Below are 14,657 nucleotides of genomic sequence, written 5' to 3'. Positions count from 1 at the left end.
TCTCAAGTTGTTGGCTAGTTGAAAGCCCTGCATTTTATCATCCAGCACTTATAACACTGTTCTTGCTATGTGTCATTTCATGAAGAATGTGGCCATGCAGACTTACAACCTCCAATTCAGTACTGCGGTTGTGAAATTGCCCAATGTCATGGTAGCATTCCCATCTCCTTCTCCTGCAGCTGTGTCACAAGCCATCAAATCTTCAGCCCCAGCAGTGAAATCATCTGCTACACAACCAGTGGGCTGGAAAGGACAAAAGGAATACTCCCACAAAGACTTTGTACATCCCTCCAGCCAACAAACATCTGAATCTTCGTCTGCCAACCATAAAGGCTCTAAGAAATCAAACAATGGCAAATGGTCTTCTCCTTCCCCAACTCGGAGATCCTCTTCTACATGTCGTCATGTGATACCCTCACCCAGCAGACCTCCATTTCGCTGGTGTGCAACGCTTACCATTTTTGTACCCTAGAATCCACAGGCCAACAAAGGGAGAATGCTGTAGATCTTACGGAACAGGATCATCCAGCCGCTGCGCCTCATAGCAGTGAGTCTTCAAAGATTGGCGCTCAGCAGCTGCCGATGTGACTACCCTTCATTCCTCCTACCTCAGTCTGCTAGCTCTTCCATTCTTTCAAATGAGCTCTGTGTTGCTGTCTTTCGCAGATGGTGTCTTTTTCGCATCACCTCTGGTCTTCTCTTCATGGGAACAAGCTCCAGGGAATTAAACCTCTCGCAGCAGCTTGACCAACATCCTCTTGGCCCGCTTGTCATGAAGAGATCATTTTAGTTAGGGTGCGTAGTTATCTTTGAATGATCACCATTTGTTAAGTAGTGATCCCCCACCACTTTGAGCTCATTGTTGACAATTTGCAGTTTCCTGACCGAATGCTCTTTTTTTAAGCGCTTGTGTTCCAGTGAATGTTTGTCGGCTGAGTTGTCGACCATTTAAGCGGGTGCACAGGCTACCAACTGCATTTTACTTTTTATCCATCATACCAATATCGCAAAGAACATTTGATCTTTGGTTCAGGACCTCCACTGTCTCTGAGGCATATTTTGTGGACCTTTCTCCAAGGGCAAGTCCTTGTTTTTAGCTCTCTTTCCTTCCGTCAGTTGGGCTTAACATGTATTCACTTTTATCTTCTTTTACTTATTCATTTTCTAAGGTTTTGACCTGAGCACTTATGGCCTCAGTTGCTTCTGCATCCTAAAAAAAATGGGGTAGTTTTCCACTTTTGCCCTGTACCGAGAGACATGCAAATCTATCACTGTCTGACATTCGCTCTCAAGTAAAGACAAACCCATCAGATGTTGTGTATTGGAAGAGGAAGTGACAGCGGGGTTCCAGTTGCACCAAAGGTGTCCCTGTTTTCACAACGTGTGCGTCAATGTCATTGCAGCTTTGATCAGGAGCCTGAAGCCTGTCGACTGTGTCAATGCAACTTCCAGCTGTTTACACCTGGCAGCAATTTCTCCGTGTGTATGCACACCATAAGCACAGTCCCTATCTAGTTCATACTGTGTAAAAAAGTGCCTGAAAACTCAACAAAATACAGACAAAGCAGTTGGGACTAATTGAGAAAGTACATGACCTCAGCAAGAGAGGAAATTACCTGACTGGAGAACTACTGAAGTTGTGACGTGCACAAAATGTAAAAATTTAAAGAATGAAATAAAATTCTTAGTTAAATTCTCTCTGCATCACATGATTTGGTCCCCCTATGGGTCTGGGGGTTAGAATAGGCCCAAGGTATTCCTGCCTGTCGTAAGAGGTGATTAAAAGGAGTCTCACAAGTTTCGGCCTTTATGTGATGGTCCCCCATCGGGTTTGACCTCCATCTTTCTAAATATCCTGAAGAGCGAGCCAATTGGGGAAAGGTGTCTTACATGGTGCATCATGTCCATTGTGCATTGAGATCTTTAGCCCACTTTCTCATCGTCACATTGCAGTCCTGCTCATTCTCCATCTCTTGGGTAAGGACACCTCCCTGGGTGTGTTTTCCACCATGCACTATGCAGTGTCATTTTCTGCGCCGACAATGACCATGGACTTTTTAGCACCTCATATCCAGCACGGTAACCAGTCTGTTGTGGCGGGGCCGCCATGTACACTGTTGGTTGTAGCCTCCCAGACAACACAGGGATTGCTCTGCTGATGCCTGCAGTGTAGTATGTCATCTCTTGCTGGTGGTCCGCCGTCAGCAGTCTCTAAGTGGGCCAAGTCTAACCTCAGTGCTAAGATATATGATCCCAAATCATTCCCCTCCCTGGCCACACCATGGGAGGAACACCAGGCTAAGGATGGCAGTGAATCTTATTCGCCCAGTACCTCGTATGTACGAGAGTTGATGGGAAATCTTGAATGTCCATGAAGCCTTAGTTTTTTGTGGAGCATTCGGAGGACAAGTTTGGGGAGATGGAGGTCTTGTCCAAAATGCGCTCTGGGTCAGTCTTGATAAAAACAGCATCTTCTGCCCACTCACGGGCATTATTCGCTTGTAACAAGTTGAGCTTAAATATGGTCCAGGGTATTATATTCCACACAGACCTTCTTTTGCAGTCTGACGACGAGCTGCATGCCAATTTAGAGAGGCATGGTGTTCATTTCATCCAGCACGTCCATTGGGATCCAGGGGATAATCAGTTTGCCACTGGTGCGTTCATCTTGATCTTTGAGGGTGACACAATATCTGAGAAGATCAAGTTGATGGTCTACCGCTGTGACGTCAAGCCATATATTCTTCCACTGATACGGTGCTTTAAGCACTGGAGGTTCAACCATACGTTTTCCCATTGTACTTCCAGTGTCACATGTCGAGATTGTGGACGTCCATCAATTCCCAATACTCCATGTGTCCCGCCTCCCATCTGTGTCAGCTGTGGAGAGCATCATTCATCTTGCTTGCCAGATTGCAGGATTTTACTGAAAGAGAGGAAAGTCCCGGATATAAGACCCTGGATTGGCCTACACTGAGTCTAAGAGGAAATTTGAGCGCCTGCATCCTGTGGCCATGACCTCCTCTTACGCTGCTGCTATGGAACAGTTGTCACCCCATCAGTTCCTCGCATTCCGGTTGCATCTCAGAACCAGAACTGCACCTGCCCCCTTAATGGTGGTGGTGGTGGTGGTGGTGGTGGGGGGGGGGGGAGGCACTTCACTTCCGGTTGCTCCTGTACCACCTACTTTGGAAGCAACCCCCCCCCCCCCCCCCAACCATTGAGGATATCAGTCCCCACTGCTGAGCTGGAGGAATGTAAGTCTTTTTTTGCTCCACTCGGTAGGAAGGGGTCCCTCGATTCACTCCCTTCCCAGGTTTCTGCTAGTCGGAACGATGACACATGCCAGTGGCTGAAGAGCCCAAAAGCAGCTGGTTGTAGGGCTTCACGCTCGTCCTCAGTCCCAGAGACTGAATCAGTGAAGTCCTCCCAGCCAGGGAAACCCAAGGAGCAGTGAGAGAAATCCAAAAAGATCCCCAAGACCAAGGGAATTGTGGTGGCACCCACACCATCGCTACCTACAAGCTCTGCGTCTGCGGCTGAGGTGGAGATTCTGGCGTCTGCTGAGGACCTAGATCTCGCTGGATCCTCAGACACAATGAATATAGACTGCTCAGGCAAAAAGTCGGTAGCAGCAGGTGACCCTGAGGCATAACATGCCTCATTGAATGTTCCATGCTTTCGCAGTCTCACAATGACGTCATCCTCCAGTGGAATTGCGAGAGTTTATTCCACTGCCTGGCTGAGCAACAGCAACTGTTAAGCTTTACACCTGATTTTTGCATTGCCGTCCAAGAAACCTGGTTCCCAGCAATGCGAACCCCTGCCTTTATGTCTATAAGGGATACTATAAGATTTTAATGCCCATAACCCCTTGTGGGGTGGCTTCGTGCTTACAGGCCGAGGCAGAGATGCCAAAACTTTACTGTCTCAGTTCGACCTCTGCCTCTTAAATACTGGGGCCCCCACACATTTCAGTGTGGCTCATGGTAGTTACTCAGCCATTGATTTATCAATTTGTGGTCCGGGACTTCTCCCATCTATCCACTGGAGAGCACATGATGACCTGCGAGATAGTGACTACTTCCCCACCTTCCTGTCACTGCCCTGGCGTCAGGTCCATGGACACCTGCCCAGATGGGCTAAAAACAAGGCGGACTGGGAAATTTTGACCTCTGCTGTCACCGTTGAATCTCCCCCACAGAAGAACATCGATGTGATGGTTGATCAGGTGACTACAACAATTATTTCTGTGGAAAAAAACACGATCCCTCGCTCTTTAGGGTGCTTCCGGCGAAAGGCAGTCCCTTGGTGGTTGCTGAAAGTTGCTGAAGCAATTAAGGAGCATCGGCGAGCTCTTACAGTGGCATAAGTGGCACCCTTCCCTGGAGCACCTCATAGCCTTTAAACGGCTCCGCACTAGTGTCCGCCAACGTATCAAACGACAGAAGCAGGAGTGTTGGGAGAGATATGTCTCGACCATTGGGTGCCATACGTCACCTCCCCAAGTCTGGGCAAAGATCAAACGTGTTTTCGAGTACCAGACCCAAAAAGGTGTTCCCGGTGTTAACATAAATGGCATGTTATTTACCGACGCAAATGCGATTGCTGAGCACTTTGCTCGAGCCTCGGCATTGAGAATTACCTCCCAACCTTTTGCACTCTCAAACAGCAGCTGGAAGGGAAAGTCCTCTCGTTCATTACATGCCACAGTGAATCATATAATGCCCGATTTACAGAGTGGGAGCTCCTCAGTGCCCTTGCACATTGCCCCGACATTGCTCCTGGGCCAGATCAAATCCACAGTCAGATGATTAAACACCTTTCATCTGACTACAAGCGACATCTCCTCATCATCTTTACCAGATCTGGCGTCTTTCCACCGCAATGGCGGAAGAGCACCATCATTCTGGTGCTCAAACCCAGTAAAAACCCGCTTGATGTGGATAGCTAACGGCCCATCAGCCTCACCAACGTTCTTTGTAAGGAATGTATGGTGTGTCAGTGGTAGAGTTGGGTCGTGGAGTGAAGTGGCCTACTGGATCCATGTCAGGGCAGCTTCCGCCAGGATCGCTCTACCACTGATAATCTTATGTCACTCCAGTCTGCCATCTGAACAGCCTTTCCCAGACACCAACACCTGGTTGCCATATTTTTTTATTTACAAAAAGCGTATAACACCATCTGGCGACATCATATCCTTGCCACATTATACGAGTGGGGTCACCGAGGCCTGCTCCTGATTTTTATTTATCATTCATCATTTCATCATTCAGCAAGAGACCATCCCAGTATGGTTGTAGTATCTGGTTATGATGGCTTATATTTTTGTTGAATATAGTGCTGTAAATGAATTGAAATGAAAATTAAAGTTAAGTGACTGACTAACTTCTGTACTCTCAGATGTCGCAGGAGCACATTACAATCATTCTCAAGAGAGAGCGGTTTTTATAATAAAATTTAATAGCTTCAATGGTTATGTTGACTAAGGGATGCGCATGTGAGAAAAGGCTGTCACTGTGCAATTGGCTGTCAGGGGGCTTCACTGCACTCAGCCCTCATACTTAACCTACATAATAATAGGTACAGCTATCATCAACCTGAAGGTTTGAACACTACACTAGGTGTGGTCTTATTGGAGGTGGTATACTGTTGCCTTCCTCTGACTTTTGAAATGACTTGGTGTATTTCACACTATCAAACAATAACAGTTTTGAAAGAAAGAAATGATGAGTGATTGATACAAATCCTTGGACTGACCAGAGATCCATAATCTGGCACTTTACCACTGAGCCACGAAGTTGCACCACACCTACATAATCACCATAAATGTTTTAGATCCTTTTAAGCATTTTTCTCACACATATATCTTATCAGCCTCATGTCTTAGACTTCCTTCTTAATTGTAATAAAGGCTGTGTGTGTGTGTGTGTGTGTGTGTGTGTGTGTGTGTGTGTGTGTGTGTGTGTAGTTTTTATAATACATACGTATGTGTGGAGGAAGGGGGTGGGGGAGCAAGAGAAAGAGAAAGCGTTTTTGCTCAGGCATAGGCAACCTATACTGAGCCATGGGCCTGATTCACATACTTGATTAAGCTTGCAGGCTGCCTTCTCCCCTGACACGACAGCAGCGCTCCTAGGGCATAAAATAAAAACTATGGTATCCATGGTGTTAATGTTTATGGGTAATGTACTGATATGAATGGCACCCTTTTTCCAACACCCCACACCAACAAATTATGCCTCAAAACACATATTTTGAGAGTGCATTCAATGTACGCTCACTCCATCTTCTCATGTTTACATTTATTTTTTCATTGTGAACATTGTCTCCTTACATACAACTTGTTTTACAATAGCTGTCTTAAAAACTTCTGTTGCAAAATTCCGCAACAACATTAATAAAGAAACAATATTCATGACATGTAAATAAATATAAACATTTGAAGACAGGATATCAGGTGTCTCGAAATGTCGTAGAAGAACGTATGCTTATAAAAGCAACTGGCCTCAGCTGATTCATTATAAATTGTCCTCACTTTCAAGAGTTGTAGTGTTCTAATACACCCACAATGGACCAGAATTATTTATTAATGTTCGATTAATGTTCGTACGCGAATGGATAGAAAAACAAAATATGGCAATGAGATATGCAGTTTGAGTCAACAAGCTGTTAGAAGTAACTTAACAATTTTTGGCTACAGGCAGCTTATTTGAGTGTTTGAAATTTAGTGTGTTAGTATCCAAAAATCATCATTAGCAAAATTAGCAATTTTTAAAATATTTCTCCAAAAAAGCTTATTATGACTGATGGGCATGCATTATTTTTGTAATACTAAGTAAGTTAAATGGGAGCACCTCACTCTTTCCCCCTTGAATTTATTGTGCAGGCCATATTGAAACCAATCACAGGCCAGTTGCCTACCCGTAGTTTAGCCCCTTAATTTGATACTCCATTCCTTTGTTTAGCTTAATAGCGTGTACCAACTTGTTTTATGGTATATTGTGCATATAATACATTAAACATTATGTACTCTGCAAAAACATTAAATTGTTGTACATTGCATTGCATTTATTTTATTTTCTCAACAAAAAATCTCATTACAGTGGGTATCCATACGAAATTATAGTTATTGATGATGGAAGCCCAGATGGAACTTTAGATGTTGCCAAAAAGCTTCAGGAGATTTATGGCAGTGAGAAAGTGGTGTTGAGACCACGGGAGAAGAAACTTGGTCTGGGAACAGCATACATACATGGAATTAAGCATGCAACTGGAAGCTTCATAGTGATAATGGATGCAGACCTTTCGCACCATGTGAGTGGCAAAGTTATTCATTACATTTATAAGAATTTTTGTTAAATATTAATCTGCTTGTTATTTATAATATATTATTGTTGGTTGCAGCCCAAATTTATCCCCCAGTTCATAGAAAAACAAAAATTAGGGAATTATGATCTCGTATCAGGAACCCGTTATGCTGGATCCGGAGGAGTCTATGGATGGGACTTTAAACGGAAGCTTGTGAGCCGTACAGCTAATTTTCTGACACAGCTACTGTTAAGACCAGGAGCATCTGATCTTACAGGAAGTTTCAGGTACATGCAGTGATTGTCCTGTCATTGTATAAAGTATGTTCTTACTGTTAGCAGAGTCAATATGCGTGACCCTCCTGTCCATCCTCTTAACAAGATAGAAAAAAAGATAAAGACAAAGATAGCTGAGCCAGGAATTAGAAAAATAATTTTGTATACTGGGTAAAGTAGCTTTGGATAAAGTGAAATTGGTCTCATGAACACATTCTGTGAATATTTGGGAAAGGCAACAATAAAATGGAAGCATTGAGTCATCAACAGGAGCACAAAAAATATGAAAACCTTGCTAGCTATTGAAGGAATTCTTTGAGTTACACACACTATATATATATATATATATATATATATATTTCCCACGTGGAATGTTTCCCTCTATTATATATATATATATATATATATATATATATATATATATATATATATATATATATATATATATATATATATATATATATATATATATATATATATATATATATATATATATATATATAAAAAGAAAGATGATGAGACTTACCAAACAAAAGCGCTGGCAGGTCGATAGACACACAAACATACACACAAAATTCTAGCTTTCGCAACCAACGGTTGCCTCGTCAGGAAAGAGGGAAGGAGAAGGAAAGACAAAAGGATATGGGTTTTAAGGGAGAGGGTAAGGAGTCATTCCACTCCCGGGAGCGGAAAGACTTACCTTAGGGGGAAAAAAGGACAGGTATACACTTGCGCACACACACACACACATATTCATCCACACATACACAGTGGATGAATATGTGTGTGTGTGCAAGTGTATACCTGTCCTTTTTTCCCCCTAAGGTAAGTCTTTCCGCTCCCGGGATTGGAATGACTCCTTACCCTCTCCCTTAAAACCCATATCCTTTTGTCTTTCCTTCTCCTTCCCTCTTTCCTGACGAGGCAACCGGTGGTTGTGAAAGCTAGAATTTTGTGTGTATGTTTGTGTTTGTTTGTGTGTCTATCGACCTGCCAGCGCTTTTGTTTGGTAAGTCTCATCATCTTTCTTTTTAAATATATTTTTCCCACGTGGAATGTTTCCCTCTATTATATATATAGTTATAATAGAAGGAAACATTCCACGAGGGAAAAATATACCTAAAAACAAAGATGATGTGACTTACCAAATGAAAGTGCTGGCAGGTCGACAGACACACAAATGAACACAAACATACACACAAAATTCAAGCTTTCGCAACAAACTGTTGCCTCATCAGGAAAGAGGGAAGGAGAGGGAAAGACGAAAGGATGTGGGTTTTAAGGGAGAGGGTAAGGAGTCATTCCAGTCCCAGGAGCGGAGAGACTTACCTTAGGGGGAAAAAAGGACGGGTATACACTCGCACACACACACACATATCCATCCACACACATGCAGACACAAGCAGACATATTTAAAGACAGAGTTTGGGCGGAGATGTCAGTCGAGGCAGAAGTGCAGAGGCAAAGATGTTGTAGAATGACAGGTGAGGTATGAGTGGCGGCAACTTGAAATTAGCGGAGATTGAGGCCTGGTGGATAACGGGAAGAGAGGATATATTGAAGAGCAAGTTCCCATCTCCGGAGTTCGGATAGATTGGTGTTAGTAGGAAGTATCCAGATAACCCGGACAGTGTAACACTGCGCCATGATGTGCTGGTCGTGCACCAAGGCATGTTTAGCCACAGGGTGATCCTCATTACCAACAAACACTGTCTGCCTGTGTCCATTCATGCGAATGGACAGTTTGTTGCTGGTCATTCCCACATAGAATGCATCACAGTGTAGGCAGGTCAGTTGGTAGATCACGTGGGTGGTGCTTTCACACGTGGCTCTGCCTTTGATTGTGTACACCTTCCGGGTTACAGGACTGGAGTAGGTGGTGGTGGGAGGGTGCATGGGACAGGTTTTACACCGGGGGCGGTTACAAGGGTAGGAGCCAGAGGGTAGGGAAGGTGGTTTGGGGATTGCATAGGGATGAACTAAGAGGTTACGAAGGTTAGGTGGACGGCGGAAAGACACTCTTGGTGGAGTGGGGAGGATTTCATGAAGGATGGATCTCATTTCAGGGCAGGATTTGAGGAAGTCGTATCCCTGCTGGAGAGCCACATTCAGAATCTGATCCAGTCCCGGAAAGTATCCTGTCACAAGTGGGGCAGTTTTGTGGTTCTTCTGTGGGAGGTTCTGGGTTTGAGAGGACGAGGAAGTGGCTATGGTTATTTGCTTCTGTACCAGGTCGGGAGGGTAGTTGCGGGATGCGAAAGCTGTTGTCAGGTTGTTGGTGTAATGCTTCAGGGATTCTGGACTGGAGCAGGTTCGTTTGCCACGAAGACCTAGGCTGTAGGGAAGGGACCGTTTGATGTGGAATGGGTGGCAGCTGTCGTAATGGAGGTACTGTTGCTTGTTGGTGGGTTTGATGTGGACGGACGTGTGAAGCTGAAGCTGGCCATTGGACAGGTGAAGGTCAACATCAAGGAAAGTGGCATGGGATTTGGAGTAGGACCAGGTGAATCTGATGGAACCAAAGGAGTTGAGGTTGGAGAGGAAATTCTGGAGTTCTTCTTCACTGTGAGTCCAGATCATGAAGATGTCATCAATAAATCTGTACCAAACTTTGGGTTGGCAGGCCTGGGTAACCAAGAAGGCTTCCTCTAAGCGACCCATGAATAGGTTGGCGTACGAGGGGGCCATCCTGGTACCCATGGCTGTTCCCTTTAATTGTTGGTATGTCTGGTTTTCAAAAGTGAAGAAGTTGTGGGTCAGGATGAAGCTGGCTAAGGTAATGAGGAAAGAGGTTTTAGGTAGGGTGGCAGGTGATCGGCGTGAAAGGAAGTGCTCCATCGCAGCGAGGCCCTGGACGTGCGGGATATTTGTGTATAAGGAAGTGGCATCAATGGTTACAAGGATGGTTTCTGGGGGTAACGGATTGGGTAAGGATTCCAGGCGTTCGAGAAAGTGGTTGGTGTCTTTGATGAAGGATGGGAGACTGCATGTAATGGGTTGAAGGTGTTGATCTACGTAGGCAGAGATACGTTCTGTGGGGGCTTGGTAACCAGCTACAATGGGGCGGCCGGGATGATTGGGTTTGTGAATTTTAGGAAGAAGGTAGAAGGTAGGGGTGCGGGGTGTCGGTGGGGTCAGGAGGTTGATGGAGTCAGGTGAAAGGTTTTGTAGGGGGCCTAAGGTTCTGAGGATTCCTTGAAGCTCTGCCTGGACATCAGGAATGGGATTACCTTGGCAAACTTTGTATGTGGTGTTGTCTGAAAGCTGACGCAGTCCCTCAGCCACATACTCCCGACGATCAAGTACCACGGTCGTGGAACCCTTGTCCGCCGGAAGAATGACGATGGACCGGTCAGCCTTCAGATCACGGATAGCCTGGGCTTCAGCAGTGGTGATGTTGGGAGTAGGATTAAGGTTTTTTAAGAAGGATTGAGAGGCAAGGCTGGAAGTCAGAAATTCCTGGAAGGTTTGGAGAGGGTGATTTTGAGGAAGAGGAGGTGGGTCCCGCTGTGACGGAGGACGGAACTGTTCCAGGCAGGGTTCAATTTGGATAGTGTCTGGGGGAGTTGGATCATTAGGGGTAGGATTAGGATCATTTTTCTTCATGGCAAAGTGATACTTCCAGCAGAGAGTACGAGTGTAGGACAGTAAATCTTTGACGAGGGCTGTTTGGTTGAATCTGGGAGTGGGGCTGAAGGTGAGGCCTTTGGATAGGACAGAGGTTTCAGATTGGGAGAGAGGTTTGGAGGAAAGGTTAACTACTGAATTAGGGTGTTGTGGTGCCAGATTGTGTTGATCGGAATTTTGAGGTTTTGGAGGGAGTGGAGCTGGAAGTGGGAGATTGAGTAGATGGGAGAGACTGGGTTTGTGTGCAATCAGAGGTGGTTGAGGTTTGCTGGAAAGGTTGTGAAGGGTGAGTGAGTTGCCTTTCCGGAACTGGGAAACCAGGAGATTGGATAGTTTTTGAGGTGAAGGGTGGCATGTTGTTCTAATTGGCGGTTGGCCTGTAGGAGGATGCTCTGAATAGCCGGTGTGGATGTGGGCGAGGAAAGATTGAGGACTTTTATTAAGGATAGGAGTTGACGGGTGTGTTCATTGGCTGAGTTGATGTGTAGGTGAAGGATTAGGTGGGTGAGGGCAATGGATTGTTCAGTTTGGAACTGGTATAGGGGCTGATGGAAAGAAGGGTTGCAGCCAGAGATGGGAACTTTAAGTGTGAGGCCTTTGGGGGTTATGCCAAATGTCAGACAAGCCTGAGAAAATAAAATATGTGAGCGTAATCTGGCTAGGGTGAAGGCATGTTTGCGGAGGGAATGTAAATAAAACTTAATGGGGTCGTTGTGGGGGTGTTGTGAGGGTGACATGGTATTAGAAGGTGGAAAGTTTAACATGAGGTTGAAATGAAAAAGAAAGATAGAAATATATGGGGAGAGATAAAGGTGAACTAGAAAGCAACTGGAGATCTGGTATGAAAAAAGGCGAAAAAGTGTTGGTTAAGTTGATCCTGTGGTGAACTTGGGTTGGTAGACAGCGATGTGCATAAAGGTTAGGTGGTTGTGTTGCCGCTAAATCACGTTAAAGGACGGAGAAATTCGGGAAAAATTCGAAAAAACGTATTAAAAGGAGTGGTGTTGTGGTGAAAGATTACGAAAATGGGGCTAACAATTGTAGAAATAATGACGTTAAAACCTGTGGGGACCGGCTAAAATGATCAGTGATGTGCGAGAAACGGAAGTGGAAATAAAGTTAAAGTTATTAGAACTAGCCGAAATGGTTGTTTAATACGTGAAAGCAGCTGTTATTGAACTAGAAACGGTTGATTTTATAGCAGCGGTAGTGTTGAAAGTGGAAAATAAAAAATTTTTTTGGTTATGGTTTGGAAGTGGGTTACGTATTGTTGAGCATATATAGGCGGGATAAAATTGTATAGTAGATTACGGTAAAAGGGGAAGGTGAATACAAAGTGAAACTACTGGTAAAAACAGAAAGAGAAAATAAAGAGAAATAAGACGACAGGAAAGATTTCGAAATGCAAAGGCGACAATAACAAATGTAATTGTTGGGTTCAAATTAATGATATGGTTATAATAGAAGGAAACATTCCACGAAGGAAAAATATACCTAAAAACAAAGATGATGTGACTTACCAAATGAAAGTGCTGGCAGGTCGACAGACACACAAGCGAACACAAACATACACACAAAATTCAAGCTTTCGCAACAAACTGTTGCCTCATCAGGAAAGAGGGAAGGAGAGGGAAAGACGAAAGGATGTGGGTTTTAAGGGAGAGGGTAAGGAGTCATTCCAGTCCCGGGAGCGGAAAGACTTACCTTATGGGGAAAAAAGGACAGGTATACACTCGCACACACACACATATCCATCCACACATATGCAGACACAAGCAGACATATTTAAAGACAAAGAGTTTGGGCAGAGATGTCAGTCGAGGCAGAAGTGCAGAGGCAAAGATGTTGTAGAATGACAGGTGAGGTATGAGTGGCAGCAACTTGAAATTAGCGGAGATTGAGGACTGGTGGATAACGGGAAGAGAGGATATATTGAAGAGCAAGTTCCCATCTCCGGAGTTCGGATAGATTGGTGTTAGTAGGAAGTATCCAGATAACCCGGACGGTGTAACACTGCGCCAAGATGTGCTGGTCGTGCACCAAGGCATGTTTAGCCACAGGGTGATCCTCATTACCAACAAACACTGTCTGCCTGTGTCCATTCATGCGAATGGACAGTTTGTTGCTGGTCATTCCCACATAGAATGCATCACAGTGTAGGCAGGTCAGTTGGTAGATCACGTGGGTGCTTTCACACGTGGCTCTGCCTTTGATTGTGTACACCTTCCGGGTTACAGGACTGGAGTAGGTGGTGGTGGGAGGGTGCATGGGACAGGTTTTACACCGGGGGCGGTTACAAGGGTAGGAGCCAGAGGGTAGGGAAGGTGGTTTGGGGATTGCATAGGGATGAACTAAGAGGTTACGAAGGTTAGGTGGACGGCGGAAAGACACTCTTGGTGGAGTGGGGAGGATTTCATGAAGGATGGATCTCATTTCAGGGCAGGATTTGAGGAAGTCGTATCCCTGCTGGAGAGCCACATTCAGAATCTGATCCAGTCCCGGAAAGTATCCTGTCACAAGTGGGGCAGTTTTGTGGTTCTTCTGTGGGAGGTTCTGGGTTTGAGAGGACGAGGAAGTGGCTATGGTTATTTGCTTCTGTACCAGGTCGGGAGGGTAGTTGCGGGATGCGAAAGCTGTTGTCAGGTTGTTGGTGTAATGCTTCAGGGATTCTGGACTGGAGCAGATTCGTTTGCCACGAAGACCTAGGCTGTAGGGAAGGGACCGTTTGATGTGGAATGGGTGGCAGCTGTCGTAATGGAGGTACTGTTGCTTGTTGGTGGGTTTGATGTGGACGGACGTGTGAAGCTGAAGCTGGCCATTGGACAGGTGAAGGTCAACATCAAGGAAAGTGGCATGGGATTTGGAGTAGGACCAGGTGAATCTGATGGAACCAAAGGAGTTGAGGTTGGAGAGGAAATTCTGGAGTTCTTCTTCACTGAGAGTCCAGATCATGAAGATGTCATCAATAAATCTGTACCAAACTTTGGGTTGGCAGGCCTGGGTAACCAAGAAGGCTTCCTCTAAGCGACCCATGAATAGGTTGGCGTACGAGGGGGCCATCCTGGTACCCATGGCTGTTCCCTTTAATTGTTGGTATGTCTGGTTTTCAAAAGTGAAGAAGTTGTGGGTCAGGATGAAGCTGGCTAAGGTAATGAGGAAAGAGGTTTTAGGTAGGGTGGCAGGTGATCGGCGTGAAAGGAAGTGCTCCATCGCAGCGAGGCCCTGGACGTGCGGGATATTTGTGTATAAGGAAGTGGCATCAATGGTTACAAGGATGGTTTCTGGGGGTAACGGATTGGGTAAGGATTCCAGGCGTTCGAGAAAGTGGTTGGTGTCTTTGATGAAGGATGGGAGACTGCATGTAATGGGTTGAAGGTGTTGATCTACGTAGGCAGAGATACGTTCTGTGGGGGCTTGGTAACCAGCTACAATGGGGCGGCCGGG

General features: G+C 45.2%; 1 protein-coding gene across 1 annotated transcript in view; it reads left to right on the top strand.

The window, feature by feature from the left end:
- The window catches only part of LOC126092324 (dolichol-phosphate mannosyltransferase subunit 1), a 64,124-nt gene that overhangs the window by 30,200 nt on the left and 19,267 nt on the right, over positions 1 to 14,657 (top strand). Inside the window, exons 2-3 of the mRNA XM_049907860.1 lie at positions 7,107 to 7,317; positions 7,408 to 7,598. Of these exons, the coding sequence (XP_049763817.1) occupies positions 7,107 to 7,317; positions 7,408 to 7,598 (402 nt within the window). The remainder of the gene's footprint in view (positions 1 to 7,106; positions 7,318 to 7,407; positions 7,599 to 14,657) is intronic.

Source organism: Schistocerca cancellata, chromosome 7 (assembly GCF_023864275.1).
Source record: "Schistocerca cancellata isolate TAMUIC-IGC-003103 chromosome 7, iqSchCanc2.1, whole genome shotgun sequence".
Taxonomy (NCBI): Eukaryota; Metazoa; Arthropoda; class Insecta; order Orthoptera; family Acrididae; genus Schistocerca; species Schistocerca cancellata.
Note: the sequence above shows the minus strand (reverse complement) of the source record. Positions and strands in the feature narration are given on the sequence as shown.